This window comes from Vulpes lagopus, chromosome X, assembly GCF_018345385.1.
Source record: "Vulpes lagopus strain Blue_001 chromosome X, ASM1834538v1, whole genome shotgun sequence".
Lineage (NCBI taxonomy): Eukaryota > Metazoa > Chordata > Mammalia > Carnivora > Canidae > Vulpes > Vulpes lagopus.
The window spans coordinates 17,451,912-17,479,748 of NC_054848.1; the positions used below are offsets into that span (position 1 = coordinate 17,451,912).

Genomic DNA, 27,837 nt, shown 5'->3' on the forward strand with positions numbered 1-27,837 from the left:
CCAAAATTATACAGTGGAATTCTGTTATCTAACGTATTTTGTGTTGTCTCATCTCTGAACTGAACGTATATAACCACTTTAACTCTGTGACATGAATTCTAGATAACTCACTGTCCTGGTGACCTTCATCTGTACGCCCTGTTTCTTTTTAGTGTCCCCATGCCGAGTGTATTGAAACTATCACAGTACTTTATTCATAAGGATGTCATGTGAAATTTCATCACATGCGAGACATGATGCCCTTGGCTTTCCTCTTGTCTCCTAAAGACACTGTCCAGAAAGGAAAAGTCAGTTTAAAATGCTTCATTTTTATTAAATCCACATTGGTCCTTCAGTTGAAATAAAAAAATTAAACTCCTCCCAGTCAGACTCTATTCTAAAATGTTTCCATGGATCTATATCAGATTTATCATTTAGTTCTCTGTAAAACCCATGCTGGGCTTTGTTTGTTCGGAGAAGAGAACTCTCTTTAAGCAGTAAGTCTTGAGGGATTCTGACAGTGGCCCTAAGATAATTTCCAGAAAGTTTCTTCAGTTCCTAAAATTTTTCTGCTGGTTCAAAGAGACCACAAAGAGGGTATTAGTAGTCCCTGACCCCGAGAAGCACTTCTTTTTGAATTTCCTAGTATGAAGACTCTTCTCCATGCAGGAAAAGCCTAAAATATTTTTGAAGCCATATGTTTCTACTTTCTTGTGTCATTTATTTTTCCTTAAAAAAAAAACTCTGTTTTTTTGACAACCCTCAGCTGAACGTTTGCCTTCCTGATGCTCTTCTTACAAGAATCAGTATTATTTTTTGTTTGTTCATTTCTAGTCACCTCTTCTTCAATGTTTTATAGAAATCTTCCTCTACCTTAAGCGTTTGCTAAGGAATCTCCCTGTAACTACCTTGACTTCACCTGCATCTCCTTTCCCTCTTATTGGGGGACATTTTACATTTGTATTACTGGAATTTCATTTTTTTAACTACTGACCATTAAAAACTGGTATTTGTCTGAAGTTTTAAAGTAATATTTCTTATTTGGCTATGTGTTTTTTCTCTTCACCACTAGAAAAGCAAAAACAAAACTCAAAATTCTAGGGCTTCTTCTATTCCCCTGCATGTCTGGAGTGCCACTTAGTTCTCCTCTGTGGTTCAGTGTTAGATCCCAAATACATTTTACTCATGTCTTTGTATGTTTGATTCATGAAATGATCAGGGTCTTAATGCATGCAGCAATTATTTACATGTATTAATCTCATTTCTAATGCATTCCTCTTACAGTTAGTATGTTGGTGATAAACTAAAATATTAGAGCTTAAATGATATCATCTTGTTATTTCCTCTTCAGAAAGTTTCATAGATACCGAGCCACCAGCTGTTATTTTACAAATAAGGGGGAAAGTGGATATAAAAATCAGGGGACCACATTACAACAATTTGCAAGATTTTTAATCTTTGTTCTTGTATCCCTCAATTGATACCAGAATGTGTCACAATAGAGTATTAGAACCATAGATACCTTGGCCTTCTACAAAAGTTAATAAAAAGTATGGAAATAAGAATACCAGAGATCTCTACTAACTTACTGTTTTAGACCAGAGTCCTATCCCTGATCAGCCATATTTCTTGGTCAACTGCATTCCGTAGTTCCTAAGAATTATCATTTCTACACTGTAACCCAGCTGACATCCCCTATAAGTCATAGCTTCAAATTATAGAAACAATTTGCATTCACACCTCTTCATATTAAGCCTTTTTAATAAAACAATAATGTCTTGGTATAGTAAAAAAAAAAACTATATTATCAGTTTCTGCTCTAAAAAGATTAGGGGTGGCATTCGAATATTTCTGTTTATTGTATTACTTGCTATAATATGCCCAGTGCTAGATATGTGCTGACTATATATACAGGACAAGGCTATTTCTTGAAGGTGATCTCTTTGTTACAGTTTTTAGAGAATACATGGAGAGATTTTATAATGTATGCTTTAATGAAAAGTAATAGTGAGTTCCATTGTCCATGTTCCTTGAGATTTTCACACAAAACCAGGGCTGCATCCCTCCCAACTGAATATTAACATAGTTGATGGTAAAAACAAACTAGATTTAGCCCTTCAAAAATACATGCCTAAAGTTCGTTGAGCATGTGGGTATTAAACAAGGTTTCTAGACTGCACTTCATTGTTATGGAACCAAGACTAAATAAATATTAAAGAAAACTATTTTAGGGATTTATAGCTTGCAGAATACTGTGTATTCCATTGGAAGAAGAAAGACATAGGTGTCCAAAAATTGGTTTCTGATCAATTATAATATGGAGAATGAAAAAGAGTGGAATCACTTTTCTTCTATAATTCTAGCCAAAATTCAGCATTTCCACCTATTAATCTGAGCCGTGAGTTTATAAATAACTTTCAGGTTTTTAGAGTTTAATAAATACACCCCAATAGTGATAATGAGACAGCCAGATGATACAAGTGACTCACTGTTTAAATATCAGTAATATTTCCGCTGCTGACATCAAATCACAGTCTTCAGTTTATGAAATGTGTAGGGAAGTTCTATGCATGACTGGTATTCAGAAATATCTTTTTAATATATTGAGATGATTAACAAAAAACAGGAGCTTTAAGCTAATTAAACTATTTTCACAAAATGCAGAGCTATTCTATTTCACTGTGTCTTAAGTTAAAAAAAGAAAAAGAAGGAAAAAAGACATAATGCAGTTTCTTTTACTTGATAGTCATCAAAAACCTACTAAACAGGGTTTGGTTAGCATCCCAAAGGTGAGTCATAAAAGCAGTCATAAACCAGATGTTTTTAACACATCATAAACCAGATGTTTTTAACACATATATATCTGACCAATGACTAAAAACTCCAGAACACTTTTTTTCCAGTTGAGTTTAACAGAGTTAAATTGATGAGTATTGTGCATATAAAGTTAAAATTCTTATGGCTAAAGAATAGGAGCAATCTAGAATCTTCTTCTGATATAAAAAGGAATAGGCTGCCCTTGAGTTTCCAATCATGACTTATCTATTGGTTTCCAAGTTAAGTACAGTTATGATGTATCAAAAATTTATTTGCCTAACCAAGCTTTTATTCAATCCATTGCTCAATTTCTAAAATCTCTATCTGACATGCTTGTATATTACTGCCAGTAGCTCATAATTCAAGTAGTTACTGCACAATTAAATGAAAACGTGAGTTTATAAAGCCATTAGGTTTGAGAAAGGTAGAGTACTAATCCCTATGCTGTAGTTGTCTCTAATGAGTGACTGAATCTTTAGACAAACTACTTAATTGATCCAGTGATATAAGAAATTGGAGATTTTTAGTGGTTGGAAAATGCTTATTTAGACCTAAGGTGATCTCAATCCAGCTTTCAAAGATTAATAAAATAAAAGTATGTTATATTCTGAAAGTTAAAATGGAATGAACAAATGGGTAAATCACTCAAATCTTTGAGTAAATTTTGGCTACTCTTTTTCTGTTAAATTCTCAATATTTTATAAATACTAAGATAAATAGATATGTAATATGGCATTTCAAAATGGTAAGATGGGGCAGCCCCAGTGGCGCAGTGGTTTAGCGCCGCCTGCAGCCCAGGGTGTGATCCTGGGGACCCAGGATCGAGTCCCACATCGGGCTTCCTGCATGGAGCCTGCTTCTCCCTCTGCCTGTGTCTCTGCCTCACTCTCACTCTCTCTGAATGAATAAATAAATAAATCTTTAAAAAAATGGTAAGATAGTTAAGTAATAGTTATGTCATAATAGCAACTATTTTTTTCTAATCTCTGTGGTACAGAAACCTAGCCATTCAAAATCTTCCTAAAGACTAAATTTTAGACATAGCAGTAAACCCACATAAGCAATTTGGCTGCAACCCCTTCCAACATCTCAGTGTAGCAAGGTGATAAGTTTTTTTTTGTTGTTGTTGTTGTTTTTTTTTTTTTTTTTTTTGCAGTTCCTTCTAATCAGCCTCTGTCAACAGAGGACCTTGAGAGAGTATAGTTGTAGCTGTATTTATAATAAAAAACTCACCCTCAGTCTTAGTAAAATTCTGACTCACCTCATCTACTCCTAGTATGAATGACATGTGAATAACTTGACAATCTAGGTCATTCAAACAAAATACCCTTTAGCAGTGGCTAAACTATCACTTCATATAAGGTCTAGATCATTCTTTCTTGACATAACAATGCCATAAATAGCATCTTTTGACCTCTGTGACCTACCTTCCTAAGGTTCTCTCCTCTGACACATAGTTCACATCAAAGACTTGATGTAGATCCTCTTAACTAAAATTGATAATCTAATGAGGTAAAGCTTCTTGCCCGGTTGTTCAGTAGAGCTCTTTATTCAATGTTCAGCTTACATCTCACATTCTTAGACATTAAATTAAAATGTATTTCGGTGATTTAATTCAATTCAAGCAATATTTATGAAGCAGCCAAAGTGTTCTGAATACCCACTCTGTTAAGTGCTGGAAAAACAAAGATATTTTTTTAAAATCACATAATCAGTGTTTGTCATCTCATGGGAGCAAAAAACATCCAAATGTAACAGTATAGCATGTTAAGTGTTTTAAAAGGTAAACATGTGTTAAGTTCCGCAGGAGCACTTAAGAAGTCTTGATTATTTCTACCTTGCGAAATAAGGCAAGACTTCACAAAAGCTGTGACATTTGAGCTGGATAAGTAAAATTTTACCAAGAAGGGATCCCTGGGTGGCGCAGCGGTTTGGCGCCTGCCTTTGGCCCAGGGCGTGATCCTGGAGACCCGGGATCGAATCCCACATCGGGCTCCCGGTGCATGGAGCCTGCTTCTCCCTCTGCCTGTGTCTCTGCCTCTCTCTCTCTCTCTGTGACTATCATAAATAAATTTTTAAAAAATTAAAAAAAAATTTACCAAGAAGAAAAGAAGGGGGGGGGCTGCATTCTACATGTTTAAAAAAAAAAAAAAAGGTAGCACCAGCAAGGGCAGAAATAGAAAAAAAGAATAATTTAGAGAAATATGGCATGTATATAGATGAGTAGAGATGAGATAAAAACTTATGCTAGAACTAGAATAAGAAGGCCCTGGTATATCCATACCCATAAGTTTGGGTTGTATCAAAAAAAAAAAAAAAACATGATGGAGAGCCTATGGAGATCTCATTAGGAAGATGACATAATCAGATGCAAGTTTCAGCAAGGTCACTCTGATGGCAATGTAGATGCATCGGTGTGGGAGAATACAAGTGATAGGGTTAGACATTTAGTTAGAAAATTATTTCAGCAGTTCAAATGAGAGAAGCAAATGTGTAGGCAAAAAGTTATCTGCTAACAGAAAATCAACAGGTAAAGACTTGAAGACTTTAATGGAAGTATGGAGCACGCCCCAATGGGGAATTGGAAATTGAGCTAACCAAGCACTAATAAGAGGTCTGCCAAGTAGTCTTGAGTGACCAAAACTCAGAAAACAAATTTAGAATGGTGCCAGTCAGCATGGATATACAATTTTCTCTAGAATTGCTTAGTGGCCAGGCAGGAGTAAAAAAGCAGATGGTTGATTATTGTAAAGTATATGAGTAGTGCATTTTCAAGAGGGTGAGGGAATTGAAGGGTCTTGTCAGAGTGGTCCAGATTGGATAAGGAAGTGAAATCAGCACGGGGCTGCATTCTTGAGATCAAAGATTAGATACAGTGGAAGAGACAGAAGGAGCAGAAATGGGAATCAGGGAAAGCTGTAATACTTCAGAGGTGACATGGTTCACCATGATGATAAGCTGAAATGCGTGATGTTTTTGGATTTGAAAGCAAGATCCAACACAGAGGGCACTTATTTCAAAACAGTCTTCAATATCTCACTTTTATGTTTGCATCTTGAAGAAATAATACTTAGAATACCTTGCCACATTAGTATTTAAAGTAAGCTATCTAATTGCAAAAGGGAAATACCCATTGATATGGGAAATAAATCGCATTTATATTAATATGATTTATTACATATTTCAGTTTAGTGAAATATATTCGATGAACATAACCTGAATTATAAGGAAATGAAAATTGAAGCTGTTTTAACATGCTACCTCAATGCTAAAGTCAGTGTCAATTAACCTGGTTCATTCAGGTTTACAGCATCATTAACTGATCAATCTTTGAATAAAATAATTTTAAAGATGATATCAAGGACACTGAATGGAATGACTGAATACCATGTATTTATCCTTTACTTTCACTGGTGTCTCAAGAAAACTCTTTTTTCCTTCCTGTGAACTATACCTGTCTGTTGAATGAAAGACATTTTAGTGATTTATCTTTTCTATAAAGGTATGCTACATAGTCTGGACTTGAAATACAATCTGCGAAGCCAGGCATGCCCATAAATCTGAATCTTTCATTCTTTTCCCATGTAGAAAGAAAAGATGTTTTCCCACATGGAAAAAACACTAAAATAGAATTGCCTTCCCTGAGGGAAAGCCAATACATCTGTAGTATGGTGCATTTTGTTTAAATCTCGTATGTTTATTGAACAGCAATCTATCCAAATAACACCTAACTTTTTTTTTAAAATGAGTGCTAACTACTAGCTAATGTCCTTGCATAATGTAACTCATTTCATCCTTACAACAATCCTAAGAAGTAAATGCTGACTGTCCTCATCTTCTAGAAGAGGAAACAGTTTAAAGAACATGTGTGATCCAGGACTCCCAGCTAGTGAGCAGCAGAGCTGAGATTCAGGCTAAGACATCCTGATGGCAAAGTGAATGCTCTCAACCACTTACTGCCGCCCCCCAGATATATCACTTTAATTCAGGTTAAAATTTAGCAAAATGTTTACTTTTTCTGTAGACCTATATAAAAGAAACTAAAATTTTTAGGTTTTATTACAGCAGATCAAGATCACCATTAATATGCTCCATCAAGTGAAGCGAAAACTTATGCATCACTTTACCTTTTATTACTAAAAATTGTAATTTGTGTAGTTTCCAATTTTAACTTAACACTATCCAAAAATCATGTACCATGACATCTGTCAACAGTGAAACAATTCCACCCCATGAGTCAAAACTCTTTCTTCATATTTTAAAGCTTGGCAGGATTCCTTTCACAGCTCTTTGTGCCAAGGTAATATTGGGATATTAGAAAAAAAAATAACTACTTGCAAAGAATCCAGTCTTGAGACCAATTTGAAAAGTATCTCATGTGGCACCCCAAGTTTATTGCAGTTTTTCCTTTCAGGTTCTTCTTTATCCATCTTCATTGAAACAATCTAAATATTTCTGCCCCCCCCCTTTTTTAATCAGCTAAAGGATCTTTTTTATTTATTTATTTTTTAGTCTTTTGGTGGAGGTAGGGAGTGGAAGAAAAGCCACAGATTTAGGAGTACAGTCAGGAGATGCCACTGATCTTCCCAGTTCCTCTTCGCAGATGCCAAGTCTGAGGTATTGTAGGTTACTTGGTTTTCTCTCATGATAAAACATTACTTCCCAGGGCACCTGGGTGGCTCAGCTTGTTAAGCTTCTCCCTTCTGCTCAGGTCATGGTCTCTGGGTCCTGGGATCCAGCCCCACGTTGGGCTCCCTGCTGATCAGGGAGTCTGCTTCTCCCTCTCCCTCTGCTACTCCCCTTGCTTGGCTCTCTCTATCTCTATCTCAAATCAATACATTTTAAAAATAAAGAATCTTTAAAACATTACTTCCTATCATCTCTTACAAATCCAAAAAGTCAATTCACGTGCCTTGTAAGGAACTATTAACAAATGCAACATTCACACTTTCATCTGTTTCCAACTTCTAATTTCTCACTTGTACTACGCAGTAGGTAGTATTAAAATTCATTACTAAAGTGAACTCTAGTGAAAATCTCACAGTTTCTGCATATTCTTTTAAAATATTGTACGTAGAAGCACTTTACAAAGTGGAAAGCAAAATAGAAATGTGTTGGTATCACACTCCTTGTTATTACCAAGCTAACAAGCTAAATTGATTTGCCTTCAGAATGTTTACACTAAATTGAAGAAAAGTAAAAGTTGTTCAGGGCTATTTCTTAGGGTTTTTTAAAAAGGAATTCTAATTAGATTATATGAGTTTTATAAAAACAATTATGCCTCTGTTAAACTCCTAGGTCCTATTTAAGAAAACCAAATTCAGAACTAGTAAATAAATTACGACTTTGAACCCAGAACTGGCTTTTAATTTAACATTTTAGTAGTTAATTGGTGTGGGTATCCATAACCCACCTTCCTTAGCAGATTGCCATGGCAACTCCTGAGGTATAGTACCAGTACCCTGAAGCTTCAGGCTTTGTCAACGCTAAATACAGAAGCTGCATTTGATTTTAGCTTGTCTGTTTCTATGGGGAGCAATGTACCACAGTTCTTTACACTTCCCAGGCTTACTTTTTCATTACCATGGAGACCAGATCTGCCCACACAACCAAGATCTGAAGCCATGCCTAGTATGGCTAAAACTAAGGCCTTGGGAACCAAGGCCTTCTATAATTAAAGTGCATTGTTTTGTTAAAGAAGAGTTCCTGCTTCTGCTTTTGAAGTATATTGATTTTCCACAAAGAGAAAACAGGCTTTCTAGTCCTGTGCTAAAGATTTACAATAAAGACAAAGAAAATGTCATCATGACATTTTCCTTGGTCAGGTTATGGTTTTGTGTATATTTATGGTGTATACTCTGCATAGTCAGTTACTACAGAGTAATGTTTCATTTCAAATTATGTGACAGTATTACCTAATAGTTAACACATTTAATGTACACTTTATGGTGGTCTTAAAATGCTGCTTTTAATTTTAGTGTGGGATTGTGTAAATTTGTTTCTAAAGCCAGTATTTGTATTTTTTAAATTAGTTCTTCACTTGCTCACAATAAAATCTGTGTGAGAAAAGTTATTCTAGAAATTTGGTAATAACTATACAGGGATTTAACAAGAAAGGATTGGTGTAATTTATCACTATAAATCCAATATAGCACATCCAGATACAGCTGATGAATTATCTATGGAAGATCATACACACTAGTATAACTATATACTAATGTATCCTTGTTTTCAGCTTTTCAATTTTATATTATTGTGGTAGTAACATGGTCATACACACACACACACACACACACACACACACGTATCACAAAAAGGGCCAAAGTTCTACAGAGTTTTTGATGCTCATATTTGTTAATTACACCATAGCTGCTGTTGGAGACTCTGCTGTACACCTCCCCACCCAGTGGCCCCAGTCAAAACAGATGGTAAAGGAGTCTTTAACTGGAACTTGAGAATCCCAAATTCACCCTTTGATTTGCACATCGTTACAAATTCCTATCTTTAATTTGATGGGGGTTTTTTAACCCTAGAGAAGGTAGCATATGTCCTTGTGTTAAGGTAAACACACTAAATAGGAATTTTTTTTAAAGCCTGGCTCCAATGAAATATGGATTGTCCTTAATTTTTTCAGAATATTATGAATAAGCACCATAAAGTTGCTATGAATTAATTAATTAATTAATTTACGAGTAGAAAACAAATTTATTAGTATAATTAGATTTTTTGTTTTGTTCACTAGCAGGAAGTTAGCAATTCATTGCTATATTCTAATACAAATTAAGTTGTATGATACAGAGAACCTTCTGACATTTCAAACAGTAGAATTTTGCAAAATGAGCTATCATCCTATTGAAGTCCCTGTGTGATTCTCGTTTTCTGTAATTACACTGATGAGTGTGAAATTCAACATGAGATGCTAAATGTTAAACACAGATATAGCTGGAAACCTTTTGCAGTAGCTATAAAGTCATTTGTATTTGTCCATAAGAACAGTAAGAGTCAGCATATCTCTAACTCTTTAGTAAAACTTTCTTTAAAAGGGCAGTGCCATACAATTTTGTCAGGAGGGGGAAAAATGAAACTCCTATATAATACGGCATTTTTTAAAAGTAGTCTTCATGTGTTCTTAGATTCTATAGTTTTCCATCCCAAAAGCAAGATGAGTTTGCTGATCCAAAATGTAATAAACAGTAATTTCAAGGCAACTAATATTGAGTTTAAAGACTTACTATTCTACCCTCTGAGTTTTTTGCTAAGATGATTGTGATAAGCTGTTTACATCCATGCTGTATTTCTAAGAAACATGATTTTATAGTGATTTTTACCAAAATAATGTTTTTTTCTTATAATGGACACAATACATTTTGAGTACCTAAAAATGTAATAATTTTAATATTATACTATGCAGAAGACTTTAACAATGGGAATTTATGAGAATAGTTTATGGTGTAAGTACTATAGATAGAAAAATAAGAGAGAATATGAAAATTATTCACTAAAGTGAGAGATTAGATGTATAATATATTCAAGGTAAAGAAAAATAGGAATTCTGATAAGTAGCTGTTACAATACAATTTTAGGCTCTTATAAACGTCTCTTGAATTTTCTCTTTGATATTTCTTGGCACTTGTTTTGCTGGGAAAGTTATTTTTGGTTGTCCTTATTGCTACAAAATTTAGTTGGCACACGGTGCCCCTAAAGCAGTTCCTCCTTGCCAGTGTTGTTAATGAGGAAATGATCCCAAATATCAGGCTGGTATGCCAAGGAGGTCAGTAACAAAGCAGTGACATTTAGAAGTTAGTGAAGAGGTAAAATCAATATTGCAACTTTTTTTTTAATATTGCAACTTTTTGTAATATTATAAGCTCATCCAGAAGTAAGCAGAAGTCCACCTCAAGCTTCTACAATCATAAGCAATGTTACATCATGAAAGGAGATAATGTCTTTAAATTTTTAACTTAAGAATTACTTTTTCTTACTCTACTCCCAAATACACACACACACACACACACACACACACACACACACACCCCTACACATGCTTTGATGTATTCTTGTCAAAAAGGATTTACTATTTTACTCACTTTTGAAGATCAATACCTCTTTTTCTCCTTACTTAGTCTCAAGTGGATATTGTGATACTGGAGCTGATACTGAATGATACTCTTTAAAAAGTAATTCCACCGATGTCAAGATGGCAGTACTTTGAGGATAGTATATGAGTTTAATACAAGAATAAGAGTAGGGCAGACTCTATAAAGCACAAGCTCACAAAGATCTTCGTTACTGCTAATTTGAAAAATATATATGTCTTCATTTATTCTAATCAAATTTTCAAGAATTAGGTTGTGCCATTAATTGTCTAGTTACTAAAGAAACAGGCAATAGTACAATTTGCAGAGGATAAAAATTTATCAATTACAGGTCATTTTTGCTAATCAGCAACTTGGAAGAGGATATACAGCAAAGTCTTGTTTACTTTGAGTAGATTCTGATGGATTGAACATACTAAATGTATCTTTACAACCCCCATTCCCCAAGAACAGATACCCTTACCTGTTATTCCACCAAAATGTCTGATTTGGAGCATTCAAGTCAAGTGTGACAGGCAAATCAAAGAGCTTGGGTCATGGAAGTATAATCAGTGTTCTGAAGACATTTTTACCACCCAGTCACATAAGCAGTTCATGTCTAGATAAGATTGGAACTGCTTCTTTTTTTTTTTTTTGGAACTGCTTCTTAATGCTTATGAGGTAGCAAAGAGAATGTCATAAAAGGGTTAGAAGTACCATAGAAGAACCCACTGAAAGAAATAAACAAGAAACCAATTGAGATGTATCTGGTCCCAGTTTGCCTTTTTATTTTGGCAGACCAGATATAGTAACAAATGAAATGTTGTGTCAATATCATTTACCTTTTCACCCCATTGGAAGTTCTCGTCAGTGAGTTATTTCATACCAATTATCATCCAGAGTGAATATGATTTAATTATACCCTTTTACTATAACTATATAAGGTTGTGGTAGAGGTTGAAAATTCTCATAAATTAGGGTGCCTGGCTGGCTCAATCAGAAGAACATGTAACTCTTGATCTCCAGGTTGTGAGTTCAAGCCCCATGTTGGGTATGGGGATTACTTAAATGAACTTTAAAAAAAAATCTCATAAATTAAAAAATATGCATGGGGTACCTAGGTGGCTCTGTTGGTTGAGCATCAGACTTTTGGTTTCAGCTCAGGTCATGAGATCGTGGGTCGAGATCTCAGGGTCGTGAGATTGAGCCCTTACCAAGTTCTGTACTTAGCATGGAGTCTGCTTAAGATTCTCTCTCCCTCTCCCTCTGCCCCTCCTGCTCATGTTCTTACTCTCTAAAATAAATAAATAAATCTCTAAAAAATATTTGCATTATGCATCTCTAAAGTGCTTGGTATAAAAAATCTATTTCTTATAGTGGGTTCATGCCTCAGACTTCAACTATGTTACCTCTGGAGCTATTTTGTCTGGAAATGAAAATTTTAGAGACTATTCTAAAATAAGTAATCATTAATCATAAGACGGTGCCAACAGTGATGCCTGAGTGGCTCAGCTGGTTGAGCATCTACCTTCAGCTCAGGTCGTGATCCCAGAGTCCTGGGATGAAGCCCTGCTTCAGGCTTCCTGATTAACAGGAGGCCTGCTTCTCCCTCTCCCTCTGCCCCTTCCTGTGCTTCATGCTCTCTTGCTCTCTTTCTCTCAAAATAAATAGCAATAAGTAAAATCTTTTTTTAAAAAGTATAGGTTGCAACAGCAACCCATTCTGCCAGTGAGCTGCCATCCACCCACATTGCTGAAAGAAAAATTTGCCAGGAATGGTTGACTTTTTATTAAGGTGTCTCATTGGAATTTAATATGATTTTTAATAATAATCTCAAATAATCTTATCTATGAACTATTGGAAAATATGGATGAATTAGCATGGAATGGTTTAAGAGTGATCTAAATGTTTTATACGGTAGAAAAGAAACTTTTCCTCTGCCTTATTAGGTCTTCTGCCTGGGGGCTGTATATTAAACTGACTAATGACAGATTAACAGAAGAAAATGTATGTAAATTTTATCTTCTGTCAGCATTTTAATTTTATCTGCACAGAGGCCTTCAAAGAATAGAAGTGGTTAGACCTGGAAGCTTATATACCATTTTAACAAAGGGCAATGAGTTGTAGAGAAATGACAAGATAAAGGAAAGGGGTTTGGGCTTCTAGGACCATAAATTGTGGAAAAGTAAATATATGAGAGAAAGTAATGCAAGATAAGGGTTATTTTAGTAAGGTTTGTTTGTGCAAACCTATATTAATGTCAATTTTCTGTCTTCAATGATAAGGGTGTTCTTCTCCTGACATGGAAGAGGAGAGGAAGAACACCTTCATAAAGAAAAATTTATGTCCTGCTTTTAGCCAGATCAGGAAACAGCCAAAGGTCTTTCTATGTTTGCTGCTTCTTAATTACCTTCAGCTCAAAATAATTCTTGTGCCCAAGTGGCATATTTTGGGGTGGCATATTATGATCCCCTTCAGTTTTAAAGTCTATTGTAAGCATCACAACTCAGCACATACATATATACATTTGTTTTAACTATCTTCTTTAAATGTGCCCTGACTTTCAAATGTTTTTATTTTCTATGTATTCCAAATGAATTTAATCAATTAAAATTAATATGCCTATACATCATTAATGTAATCATATATTATGATTACATATAATATACATTAGGATAATTGTATATAGTCCTATAATTGAGTCTAAATATGTATATATATATATTTGTACTTAATAAAGTAGAGCTTAATTTTATTGGTAATCCTTAACTATAAAATTTTAAGACAGAAATGGAGAAAGGGTTGTGCAACTATGCCATGAACTCTCAAATTAGACTACCATCTTTGTATATCCCTAACATCTGATATAGTATATACACCCATACCCATTAAATCCTCATTGAACAATGCATTGTATAAAAATGAATTCCTCCCATTTTCTTTCTTTTTTTTTTTTTTTTTGAGGAGTAGCAGAGGGAGTGGGAGAGAGAGAATCTTAAGCAGGCTCCATGCCCAGCACAGAACCTGATTCAGGGCTAGATCTCATGACGTTGAGATCATGACCTGAGCCAAAATCAAGAGTCAGACACTAAACCGACTGAGCCATCCTGGAGCCCCCCCAACCTCCCATTTTCTTTCTTTTTTTTACGATTTTTTTTATTTATTTATTAATGAGAGACAGAGAGAGAGAGGCAGAGAGACAGATAGAGGGAGAAGCAGGCTCTATGCAGGGAGCTCGACGTGGGATTCGATCCCGGGTCTCCAGGATCAGGCCCTGGGCTGAAGGCGACCCTAAACCACTGAGCCACCCGGGCCACCCCCATTTTCTATTTTAAAATCTGATTGGTGATATTTAGGATGACAATAGAATGTAGCCAAATTCCAGAATGCATTTTTCTGAAATATCTATAGACACTTCATTGAAAATAAACTGGTGGTAAATTGAATTAACATATCAAGTACTTCTGTGACTATTAAATCTAAAAGACCTCTTCAACTGTTGCTAATATATGTTACATTTATTTTTTTAAAAAAGATCTTATTTATCCATTCATGAGAGACACAGAGAGAGAGGCAGAGGAAGAAGTAGGCTCCATGCAGGGAGCCTGACATGGGACTTGATCCTGAGTCTCCAGGATCACACCCTAGGCTAGAGGCGTCGCTAAACCCCTGAGCCACCCGGGCTGCCCTATATGTTACATTTAAAGGGTACTTTGGATGGCCTTTATTTCGGATAGTGATTTATAATGCAAGTAGAACAAGCCAGAATGGGTGGTATACTCGTAATAACTAATTAAGTCCTAAATGCACTCCAGTGTCATAGTATAGCAATAGGTACGTTAAGATGAGATACTACTTTCATAAGGAAATACTCTATCTCTTGTGAATTACACACAGAGGATAGAACTGTGATTTGGCAATTTAGAAGAACATTCTAATTATCCGGAAACAGTATTTCCTTATCTGTTTTGCCTGTGGCTAAGTTTATCAAATATTTTATTTTACATGGAATTGCTAATTAAAGAATGTGAACAAATTATGTTATCTTTTACTATTTATCACTCTGTTTAAAAAAGAATACTTTGTCATGAAAATTTTCCTTCTCATTCATAAAGTAAAAATAACAACTTTTCCAGTTCCTTCCCCCTATGGGATTAAATAAAAAATAGGCAAACAGTATTTTTTTTTTACATCTGATATCCTGTCTTTTTTAATTTAAACTTTTACAAGAAAATAGGCCCTCAAAACTAAAGCCACAATTAACAAATCTCTGTCTGAACATTCTGAACCAAGGTATCAACGCACTCTTTCATACTGAAACTAGACAATTATCACCAATTATCAGTTAGATATTCCTGTTTTTCAAAAAGAAAAACCTAAATCTGAATACACATTTAAAAGGTGAGGCTCCGGATAATAATGTTAAACAAGTTTGTTTTGTTTTGTTTTTGAAGCACACAAAAGGGTTCTCCTCTCCCGGAACTGTACAATGTACCTTGGATATCTTCTCTTGATCTTCTCTTGGTGACCTTTGTTTATCTGCAAGCAGCTTAAGACCAGTAATCAGTGGCCTTGCCCTTAAATTTGCTCTCAATCTCACTGATAATGGAGTAGATAGAACTAAATTTTCTTTTAGAACTTAGAAGTAGGAATCTCTGTAAGTGCTCTCCCAGCTTAAGCACCTCTTATTTCCATTTTCGTATGTTTTATTCTCTTTCATTCATTAAGGAAAAGATTTTTGCAACCTATTTTGAATTCAAACTTAATCATTCTCTTGCAGATGTTTGCGCCTATGTCCTTACCCTACAATCTAATTCTCAGGCATTTGATTGAAGGATCATCAGCTACTCCCAGGAGGCACACTATTAGAAGGCTGATTACATTTCTGAAATTTATGTCTCTAGAATCTCTATTTCTCCTTATTATTTGCATGATCCTTAGTGGGGAGATTTTAAAATTTATAAAACAAAAAAGGGAAAGAAACATCCTCCTCAACAATTGCTACAAAACACAGTTTGTGAAGAACTTGTATAGGAAGTGGATCCAGACTGGAGTAAGTTATCTTATACATGATTCAACATGGCATTACCTCTGGGTTCACCTTTCAAATCTCAAGGGGTTTAGTAATAGGGAAATGGGATCTGTTTCTTTTTATCCAGCTGGGCTGGTGGCCTTACAACTAGAGGTTTCAGTGATGAGTGGAAATTCAATAAATTATTTGTTAAGTAATATGTCAAACATTACTGATTTTCTTGAGGCAGCACAGTATGTTATTGTTGTTTCAAAATGTAATTGGTTAAAAGCTTGCTAAATAGTCAAGTTTATTTTAATAGTAGGATGCTGGGAAGATTTCTATAGTTAGGATACTGGCCAAAAGAAAGCAAAACCACCAAGGGCCATATAATTTAAGGCGTGTGTTCTTTTTAAGGAATATGTAATTTCCACCTGTTCTTTTTAAAAAGAAAAAAAATTAGTCTCACTAAAATAAATTAGTTTTAACTGGTTTGGATATTGTGACTATTGGGGGATAAATGAAGTTGTCAGCTGCAAAGAAGAGAAGTAGAAATAGGGAGTGAGAGAAAGAAAGGCCAGTGCAAATACAAAGGGAGTGAAAAAAAAGAGGGTGTTGAGAACCGGAAGGGTACTTGAAGGAGTTCAAGAGACCTATAAGTATGAGAGTCCCAGAAGTCCAAGGTAGGCTTTCATGGAACAGTATCATTTACGAAGTGGGTGGCTTTGTGTTTTAGAGATTTCCTGTCGATTAGTCACATACTACTCCATCATATTCGCCCCGCCTGCCTGCCACTGCTGTTCATCGTTGAGATTCAGAATGCACGGGCAGACAGTTAATTCAGTGGGCTTGGGCCTGGAAGTATTTCTATAGTCATTCTATCTGCCTCAAATATAAAGAGGACCTATTTAACACTACAGAAAAATAAAGATTTAAAGAATCTATTCAAGCAGTTTACCAAGGCCTCCTTTATCTTGCTGTATTCTCTCTGTAGACCGAGATGTTTGCATCTATTTCCTTGGCAAAAATCTTGAAATTGTTTGTGCTGTGACATGTAGTGTTGTACTTGTAGAACTTGTGACTTACATACTTGTATATGCAGTATGGACTGCCACCAGCCAGATCAGCCCTACCCATGGAATAGCCCCCACCCGATGGGTCTGGCCTCATGCAGGAGGTCACAGGCTCCTGACATCCATGCCCAGAGATTTGGATTCCATAGATGAGAGGTAGGGCCCAGAAATCTGTGTTTAACAAGCAAACCTCCACCCCTAAGATTTGCTAGCCAGTGGCCTGACCACTGCTAGATGAATGAACACCTCTCCCTGAGGAGTCAGCTTCTCTTCTACTAATCCGTGTGGACTGGGAGCTAGTGGAAGCCATCCTCCCCCCACCATCCAGCACTTGGGCAAGATGCTCACCTGAGAAGGGGTTTGCAGTCTCTCCGGGTGCAATCCAGCAGTCCTATAGAAACAATATCATAAATGTCATTAAATGTGACTTAATTTGAGCTCTTGGTCAGATTTAGTATGGGTTAGATGCTCTAGAAATTCAGCCCCTCATGAAACATTGTTTCTGAGGGGAAGAGAGGAATTACAACTTACAAACTGTTTGAATTGGATAGACAAATTAGGAACAGTTTAAATTTAGAAACGACCTTGTGTCCAAGGTAGATTGCCTCTGATTTTGCTGTCTGAAACTCCTTGACCTTATGAAGTTAAGTGGTAGGAGCCAGAGCTCGCATTCTGGTACTGTAATTTCCTAAAATGCCATATTGGCTTTTATTTCATTTGACCTACCTATGCTTACTGAGTTCCAAGTCCCTTTTCTGCAAAAGAAGGATATGCTGTGAGAAATATAGTTCTGCTGATTTCTGAACTGCGCTGCATCCTGTTATCTAGATACTGTGCTGTGAGCAACATGCACCCTTCCATTTTCTGAGGGAGGTGGTAATGAACAACACGCTTTATCTGTTCCCTCTCCCACTTCATTGCTGCTTGATCTAACTCAAAAAAGGATGCTACAGGATGTTGGAGATAAAAATCTGCCTCGGGCTAGAAAGAAAAAGATACTGCTGATTTGTGCCTGATGACAATATTTGGATGCCCCAAAACCCAAAATAAAATGAACCGAAAGAGACTACAGTTTCTTTTATCCCGATTGTTCTTTGTCTCCCAGGTCATTCAAAAATCTCAGTCTCTTGCTGTTTCCTAGTTCCTTCCCACGTGGCTTAGGCTCAGGGGTAAAGTCCTCATTTCATCACATTTACCCTGTAAGGGCTTTTCATTTCTCTCCACTTCGTACTGGTCAGCATGCGGCCTCCTTGTCGGAGCCACATGAGCTGTGCTCTTCCGTGTCGCTCATCAACACATGGCAGCATATGTATCAGGGCGCTTAGGTGGAAGGCAGGCCGGGAAATTTTTCCTCATGCTTCTTGGTTGGCTGAATTTGAGGGAGGATCTCCTATAGAAATGCAGTTTAATTTTCTTGAAAGACTGATCATTTTACAATGAGCACACTTTCACCATAAACTTCTCTGAGTAGAGTTACAGATGTGCACATACAAGTACAGAAGCGGGAAAAGATGTATCCGCGCTGTGTGTTATTTTGTATACGTGAGATTGGCATTTCCAAATAACCAAGCGTAAAACAAAAACTGTCCCGTTTATGGCCGAGTAGACTTGCATGCCAACAGAGAGACATGATGGTATTAAAACCATATGCAATTCTAGCCAGTTTTTTTCTCTTTTCTCTTCATGGGTATTGCATGATGGTATTTCTAATACAGATACTAATGTGCTTTGGAAATAATGGCACTCGCAGGTCTTTCATCATATTGTATCACTGCTTTATCATATTAGGCTAATACACTGCGAGAGTTGGTAGAACCTCTCCATGCCAAATCGGATCCACTTCTGTTGGCACTCAACCCATTGGACTCACAGATTGATAAGCTAATGTTTAGAGAATTTAGATCGGAGAGAGTCGGCACGGCGCAGACTCAGCATCAACCTCTTGCAAGCAACTAAACTGGCCTCGTCCTTGCTGTTTATAACAGAAAACTGACTTTTAAAAAGCTTAGATCATCAAGTGTTTTGGATTGGGGGCCTCCCTAAAGGGATGTTAAGAGGGGCAGGCCACTCTTGAGAAGAATGCAAGCTTCCTACACTGGGACTTGCTTCCTACACTGGGAGCATAAGATCAAAGCCCATCAAGATGGAGCACAGTGACAGAAAACTGCGGTTCTGTGGGAGAACAGAAGGGGAAGGGCACTGCTGGGGAGGGGCTGTGTGTGGTGACACTTCGGTTGTGTTCCCCTGACACCAGGAAAGGAGAGGGATCAGCTCCGATAACTAGAAAACCCTGGCTATTTAATGGACTCTTTGGTGGCCTCTCTAAGGCAAAGCAGAGGAAGCAAAGTCTGTGTATTAAGTGTATTTTGCATTTTTAAAACTTGACGTGCTGTATTGTACTAAACTAAGTGTAATCTTTTAAGGCAAGGTATACCCAACCTGCTCTGAAATTTACTCTGTTGATTCTATTACCAAGTGTATTCAGGTGCAACACAGAGACTGCTTTCGGTGACACTAATGAAGAAAAATCCTCATGCCAGGCTTTATTAGATTCCTCAGCTAAAATCCTAACTTTCTCCTTATTTCTTGGCACTTGTATACAAATGGTGTTGCCTCATAGGACAGGCATGAGCTATTCTTTTTCTGTAAAATTTTCCGAAACTATAGGCTGTGGTTCTCACTTTTGAAAAAGTATTTTGTCTGGATGTCTTTCAAACTAGCTTCAGATATTATTTAATACTATGTAACTGGGTCCCCTGTGGCTCAATATTGCTTATTTTCCTTCTGTAGTGGATGTGAACTTTCCTTAATTTAGTTGGATGAAGACACTCTGTAATAATTTCAATGCTAATCAATGGATATTCATACTGTGCAATGAACAAAGAATTTAACATTGTATTTGGAAATGTTCTTTCTCCTTCCTGTCGCCGCACTGTGTGGTACTGCCTAATGTGAATACTTGTAAAAATATAAATTCCTTAAAAATAAAAATATGATCAGTTGGTATCAAATCTTTTTAGATAGCTAAATAATTTGCAAAGTATGCTTGATAGTAAATATCTTTCCAAAGAGAAGTAATCTCTGCTTCTTTCTCACAAATGGAATTTGTGTTGTGAATAAAAATCACATTGATCTGCCTTATATTTGCCTCTGTGCTCTAACCATTTTACTGTGTTGTTTAAGTATATATAAAAATGATGGTTGTGGTATTTAGAAATCCATCGAAAAGCTTTTTGTTGGCATTCAATATTAGTGGGATTATCTTGGGTCATTCTCTCTGTTTAAGTCATAGTAAAATGTTATGATAAGAAGAATTTTCGTTTTTTCTCATTAAGGCATATGGGGACTCCACAGTAATTTTGGAATACAATCATGTCTTAGCTTTGGTTTTAAACTGTCCTCTTTATGCATTCCTGCCTGAGAGCCAGGTACTTTGACCTCCATGTCTCTGCTAGTTAAATTTTCTAAATTCTATGGGCAAATCTAGAATCTGTCATTTATGTTTGTGATTGACCCTCAAAGAACCTTCCCTGTGGATCAATAAATCAATGCCAAGGACACCAGGACTTTGCCATCTGAACTATCCATCATAAAAACTGCGGCAGTGCCCTGAAAACTCAACCACTGTCTTATTTATGGCATTAAACCACACAATTTGGCAGAAATTACATGCTTAGAGAATGAAGCATAGAATAAACTTCAGTTCTGTCTCTCTTTAGTCACATCTTTTTGGAAGTAAGCTTTCCTGTTGTGCAGAAGGGATTGACTGACACTACTATGGGCTATACTTAATTTCAATAAAGCACAAGGTCATTCTTAACATGGATGGACTTCCCATGTTCTTCTCTAAAAAGGATTCACTCAAGCTGTTCTGTTAAAGGAAAGGGTTTTTTTCTTACTTGAAATCATTTTTTCTTCATCATTTTGCTTAAAAGATGGAAATTACTTCTAATTATGAAAAGGGTGGTTGAGTACAGAGCAACAAGTAAAAGCCAGCTTTTAAAATCTTCTGCTTTTTTTCTGCTATAACAAACTGCCCTCCCTCCAGTTTTACAATGCTAGGCATAGCTATTGACTTATATAAAAGCATGAATTAAGAGATCTAATATTTAATTGTAAGACAATTCAAATTACAGGGTAGACTCCTGAATACATAATCATCTTTAGCATAAAACCTAGAAACATTAAACCTGTCTACATTGAACCCATTAAAAGTTTAATTGTCACGTTACACATAAATAAGTTGTTTATCATGGCGCGTGCTAGTAAATTAGTATTCACAGAAAATATTCCCGTGTCTCAATGCAAATGTTAATTGCCCTTCATGACAAGAATAGTGCTCCACATACGTGACACCCTCAGCCTGGAAGCCTCAGAACCCTCTGCCGCTGCACAAGAACAAATGCCTCTCACATCTGACCGGTGACTAATGCTACTATGTCCAGCCTTCTCTCCCACTTGTGACTTCGCTTTTCCCAGCCTTATGTGCTCATGACCCAGCTGTGTTGTGGAAGGAACAACTATTTCCACGAGGACATCATTGTCCAATTTTAAGAGAGCACAGTTCCCTTCCAAAACATGTACCAGAAATGATTATCTGCTGTCGGCTTGGCTCTTCAAGAGCCCAGTTGGTATATGCACCTCATTTTGCTCTGTTTTCATTTTCTCCTCTCCTTCAGCATTGTCATTGCAGGGGCAGGGAAACGGGGAGGACACCAGGATGAAATTTTAGGTCTCCAAGTTTGTATTCTGCTCTCCTTGACGTTCACCAAAGAAATCCTGAACAAAATGACACAATAAACTGTCTTAAAAACTACACAGTCATGTGATAGGGAGCCCTCTCTGGAGTAGTTCACATATAAAGGAGAGAAACCCGTCCCTCACTTTAAATGTTGGGTGCAAAAGGCATGGTGCCTGGTAGGAGACTGGGAAGGGCAAATGAGAGGGAGGTGTATTCTGCTCAGGGAAAGTCACAGTTAGGGTCTCCGTACATACGGTACATATGGGACCATTAAGGTACAGGAGGAAAAAACATTGGAATTCCTCCTCAGGTTTTATAACTCGTCCTTTCAAATTTATTTTCTGTGTCTGCTTTATAACATGCATATCTATTAATATAGAGTAATACGTGTATGTACGTTATTAACAATAGAAGTGTTTTAACTGGTAAAGATGCACAATCAAAAAAGTTTGGAAACCACTGAGCCTGAATGTAGAGAAACACGTCAACCAAAGACATTTTAGTATCTGAGAGATGCATGATCATCTGCTGATAAGCCATTGGCAAGGAAGTTTCGACTAATTGCATATTATTTTGCATTAGCTAATGTTTTTCTTTGAGCTTTTCTTTATCACCACCCGGGAGTCACATGCAACCTGAAACAACCAGACAGTGAATTGTTGTGATACCACATTCCTAGAGTCACCATATTTCATAGTGTAGTTAGAGTATAAATGAGACAAGAGAGGGTCTTCTTTCATCCCTGCCAAGTAGGACACAGCCAGAAATGACCTGCTCCCCTGACACAGAATACAAGTTAATCCATCAGTAACTTCATTGTGATCCTCAAATCTATCAGCCAATGAAATTTTGTATTGGAAAGAGAACTTTGTATGTTCGCTTTGTTTTAATAAAATTGGGAGAGTAAGTCATCTGACACAGGACTAATTTATACATTGTAAATAAACCTCAGTAAAATTTGGGAGGGAATTTATTCCTGCACAGACCCCCCAGTTCCTGAGTAAATTGGATACAAATTAAAATTTCATTGTAGCAGCAATACATATCCTCATTAGGAATTGCAGAAGGTTCCTAAGAAGGTTCCTATGTACAGCCAGTGGTTCGCATGTGGTCTTCTACACTTTGCCAACTTTCAGAAAACATTCCTTCAAATTGCAAAAGAGCTGGCGTCCTGCCAGTGCTCCAAATGGCTGAACTGCTATACTGAAGGAAAGTCAGTTGGGAAGCAGAACTCAGCAACTGCTTGCTTCATCTTCCAAAGCAAGCCTCTTCTAGAAGAAGAAAAGCCAAAGTCTAAAATACAAACAAACAAACAAACAAAACCAGAAGAGAAGTGAGGAGAAGAAGAAGAGGGCAAAAAAGAGAAGAAAATAACGGTGCTTTCATATTTTTAGTTGCAACAGTAGCCCCAGTTGACTTAATTGGTATTCATCTGAGAAAAAAATCAAGGAAACCAATTGAAAATTATAAAAGAAAATAAAGGTCTGTTTTTGTCTTGAATGTTGAGTTCTGTGTTGTTTTGCCTGTTGAGCACAGTGAATCAGATTTATAATGTGACTTTGCTTCTCACCCCCGTCCTTTGAAAATAAAAGGACTCTTTGTCTAGTCTTAAAATGTTAAGTAATTGGTGGCATTTTGTGGTAGCCTGGCATCTCAATCCCTCATCCTTTTTCATCCCACTACTGTGTCTTGTGGTGTTGCGTATGTGTATGATGTGTATGGACTGGGGGGAGGAGAGCCTTACTTATCTCTAATAGGAGCCGCACTATTCCATTAGTATACTTGGAAACGTTTCTGTGTTCCGTCTCATTGTGATTCCTTGTTCACGTGCTGACCAGAGATAAATCTATACTGAATTCTTCTTAACAGCTGTCAAACCAGATTCTTCGCAGAATTATGTTGTCCTTTAATGGCAAGGGGTGGGGGGGACTTTCCATTTGTATTTATTTAATAACTGTGTGTGTGTGTCACTTTTTAATATTGAATCTTTACTTGTCCTTCTTAAAGTAGGACCACATTGAAATTTTACAAAAAGCCAGTCCCCTGGCCCAGTATTCCACAAACTTTAAGAACTGGGGAGAAAGAAAACTGGGTAAGAATGGTCTTGAATAAAATATATACTCCCTACAGTAGTAGATAATATGGAAGGTTATCTTAAAATCAAAATTAACTATATAAAATATAAAAATACTTCCGCCTCCCTTAAATCCTAAACCTGAATTCTGAGTTCCTTTCTCTCTTCACAGTCTTTCAAGAGCTGAACTAATCCATTAGGGCCACCTGATACATTAACTGCTGTAATTCACATCAGTTAGGCCTCCCAGCCTCCCTCCCACCGACCCCAACTCTCTGAAATTACACCTGGCTTTAGATGCAGTCTTGCCCTAAGGCACAAAGAATGATGACTACCAAATAATTCCTTGGGGTCCTTTCTTGGCCTATGATTTATGAAATGGAATTATGCTGTTCAAATGTATCCTTGTTTTTACATCTCCCATGTAGTTACTCTGAATGGCCTTACGATTTGGGGCCTGATTTTGTGCCTTCCCGGCTCCAAACCATTGCCAGTCATAATTCACTATCTTATTTTGATCTTGCTCTTAACCCGCAAAGCAATTCCTCCTTTTCACAGCCCTCCATCCCCCAAAATCCTCTAGGTGTTGCAGACATCCAAGGATGAGCCAACAGAGAATTAAAAAGCTGTTGTTTAAAAGGGATTTTGGTATTTTTATAGTTCTAACTTAGGCATATGATTAGGAAGTTAAAAACTCGTTAGAGAGGAATTAATGATAGCATGTGCTGATGATAACAAGGAACTTTCTAATGGAAGGACTCAATAGCCATTCCGACCATTAGTTACTAACCTCCACAGCAGCGCCAAAAATTGAATGTGAACTGACATGAAGCTACTATTTTACTGCTAAAGGTGATCCTTTCAAGTTCAGGTGCTGTGTTTATGGGCTTTGGGAGCAGTTTAGGTACACTCTCAAACATTTTTTTAGAATGCTGCTTTTTAAGGAATTCTCACAGATTCATCAACTCCTGCTGTTAAATACGGTTCAAATGACCACGGACAAAATCGGCAGTATGGAATTCTTGTTAAAAATCATGGATTCTGGAGCCAGACTGCCCAGCTGCAATTCTGGCTCTGCCACTTACACTTACTAAGTATGTCCTTGAGCAAGGTGCTTCCCTGCTATAAAATGAAAATCAAATAGATCTATTCTCAGCATTGTGAGAATTAAAAGAGACCATGAATGTTAATCATTTACCCTTCTGCCTGGCACATATAAATGTTAACTACTGTTATTATCGATTAGCAACTCGGGAGTCTTTTTTTTTTTTTTAAACTATGTCAGCAAGCCTAAAATATTCACATGGACCATGGTGGAATGAACAACATTCCATATTTACTCCTTGAGCCAATATAATTAGTATTCCTCAAATAGTACTCTTTGGCTCTCTATTAAAGGAAACGTGACCTAACCCTAATCCTATCCACCACTCAGAGCAAAATCCAAGTTTATCTTTGTTTATCATTATTGAGAAAGAGATGATACCAGGATTCAGGCAATTAAAGAACAAGATTGGAGTTTGATTTATTCAAATAGATCTAAGGTCCTTTCCTGAACTAGACTCCAATTTTTTTCTCTCAAAAATATTGGATTATTTCCTTCATCTTACAAATGCTTACAAATAGATCTATTTACAAATAGATCTTACAAATGCTAAGTAGCGTCTCCTAGTATGTGCCAGGTTTTTCCTTACATTTGCATGTAAACATTCTCATATTTCACCTTAATTAAAGCATTATTATTCATGATAATTTATGGTCATTTACTAGATTTACAATGTGGCAGGCATTACTATGGCAGTCACATGAAACCTAATAATCCTCTATGGTGCATTATTGGAAGATTTTTATAATCAAATATAACTCCAGTGAATGCCATTCCATCTTATGCAGTCTGGAAAAATGTAAAAATCAGTTCATTCAGTATTGCTAAACCAGGAGAGCTCTATTAATCAGCACTTCTATGCTTCTCAGTATAATGATAAGGGATATTCATTAATGTGTTAAAATATTAAAGTACGTGCAGGATTGTTTCTGTGTTGTGTACCTTTTGTACTCTATCTTTGAACTTAATGGACTCAAGATATGTACGGTGATTTGCTATTAAGAGAATATTGTTAATCAAACATCGTATTATCTGACCATTCTAAAAAAACTTACCCAATATAACTAGCAGCTGTGGGGATTTTTTAATGTAATAATGTGTTTTCCCAATCATTCATTATCCTGTTTTTCAGATGGTTTGGATTTTTTTTTTTAGTAGATTTTTGGAGTGTCCATTAACTGTCCATTACACTGGATTCATTTCTCTCTTTTTTTGAACATTGCAGGTGAAAGTAGGGAAGAAAAGTTAGGCGATTCATTGCAAGATTTATACAGGGCATTGGAGCAAGCCAGTCTGTCACCGCTGGGAGAACATCGTATTTCAACTAAGATGGAATACAAGCTATCCTTTATAAAGAGATGTAATGACCCTGTGATGAATGACAAACTACACAGGCTGAGAATTCTCAAAAGCACTTTAAAGGTAAGATATGAAATAGAAGGAGAAATTCCTTAGAGATTCATTCTTGAGCTCGGTGAATTACCAGATAGTCTAAATGAAAAAATACAAAATGGAGAGGGGGTGGGGGTGGGTAGGTAGAGGGGAAGAAGCAAGCTCGGCTGTTCTGTAGTGTTGTAAGTACATTGGTTAAGAGGAAATCACCTTAACTTTTCGTTATCATCTCAAAGCATTGGCTAAATGCTAAGTGACTTAGTTCTAGGAGAAAACCGGGCGTAATTAAATTTTTTATTTAAAAAATGTGGGACTGGTGTTATTCCTTTGTCTTTCATTTTCCTAAGATAAATATGCCATGTTATTGGCATATTAATATTGTTATTAATATAGTTATTAAAAGAACACAGCATGCATGCAGAATGCAATAGTGGGCACTAAAAGGCTTTGAGATCTTTCGTAAATATCTTTCTTTGATATCTCCTGCAGCACATTTGGAGTGAAGCCACAGTGATTCATGTTCCATATACAAATTTTATAATTGTGCTGTTTACGCTATCAGTTCCCAACTCACATGTTTCTTTCTTTTTCTACACTTCCATAAGTGCTTACATTATCTGTAGTCTCCTTATTATGCCACCTCCAGATTGAGGAGGAGGTGGTGAAGAGAGGGGAACAGAGAGGCAGGAGGTTGAAGAGGGAGGCAGGAAACAGAGCCCCCTCACCGTGTGTGTATGAGGGGAGAGGGCCAGCTGTACAAATTCTCCCCAAGTGGGCCTTCCAACCTTGAAAAGTCATAAACACAAAAGAACTACCATACAGAGTATGTGGCGCAGGAATTTCAGGAAACAAAAGGTCAAAGGGCTCCTTTGGGAAATATTTCAGATCCATGGAGTGCTGCTGAGGTTTGGTGATTTTGAAGCATTGATGAGTACCAAAGAGATAAACAAAATAGAAAATGCCTGATTATAAAAAGTTTCCAGTAGCAAGCAGCCAGGTTTTCAGAGTCAGTTAGCTTGTAGTTGGTATTCCTGCGAGCACTATTGCAAATCTGTGGGGCAACTTAATGGCCTTTTGGTAACTAAGGCAAGAATTTGAAAGAGCTATAATAGTAATAAGAATAATTCTGCTAGGGGTGCCTGGGGGGCTCAGTCAGCTAAACATCCGACTCTTGATTTTGGCTCTGGTCATGATCTCAGGGTCCTGACATGGAGCCCCACATCTAGCTCTACACTCAGCCCAGAGTTTGCCTATCCCTCTCCCTCTGCTCCCCCCACTCTCATGATCCCTCTCTTAAATAAATAAATAAATAAATAAATAAATAAATAAATAAATAAAATATTTATTTCTTTAGATTCTGCTAAATCTAAATCTTTATTTAGAATGATTCTGCTGACCAGCCCTATTCCAAAGATAACCTCACCTTCCCACCTTACAGAGCTCCCCACCCCATTCAGATCCAAACTGTCTGCTTGTAAAAACAGGCATTTGGATGCGGGTCAGGCTCACATATTTTGAAGACCTGCTCCTGTCTTGTTCTCTCAGCCCCTCAGCCCTGTCTTTTATGCTC

The 27,837-nt window shown here is 36.8% G+C and overlaps 1 protein-coding gene across 5 annotated transcripts in view; it reads left to right on the plus strand.

Moving 5' to 3' along the window:
- Positions 1–27,837, plus strand: part of CNKSR2 (connector enhancer of kinase suppressor of Ras 2) — a 273,141-nt gene that overhangs the window by 241,726 nt on the left and 3,578 nt on the right. For 4 of the 5 annotated variants that reach the window (XM_041741834.1, XM_041741837.1, XM_041741833.1 and 1 more), the window contains one exon: positions 26,101–26,297. In XM_041741834.1, the coding sequence (XP_041597768.1) occupies positions 26,101–26,297 (197 nt within the window). Of the gene's footprint in view, positions 1–18,743; positions 20,716–26,100; positions 26,298–27,837 lie in introns of those variants that run through there. The other variant, XM_041741838.1, reaches the window with a different exon arrangement.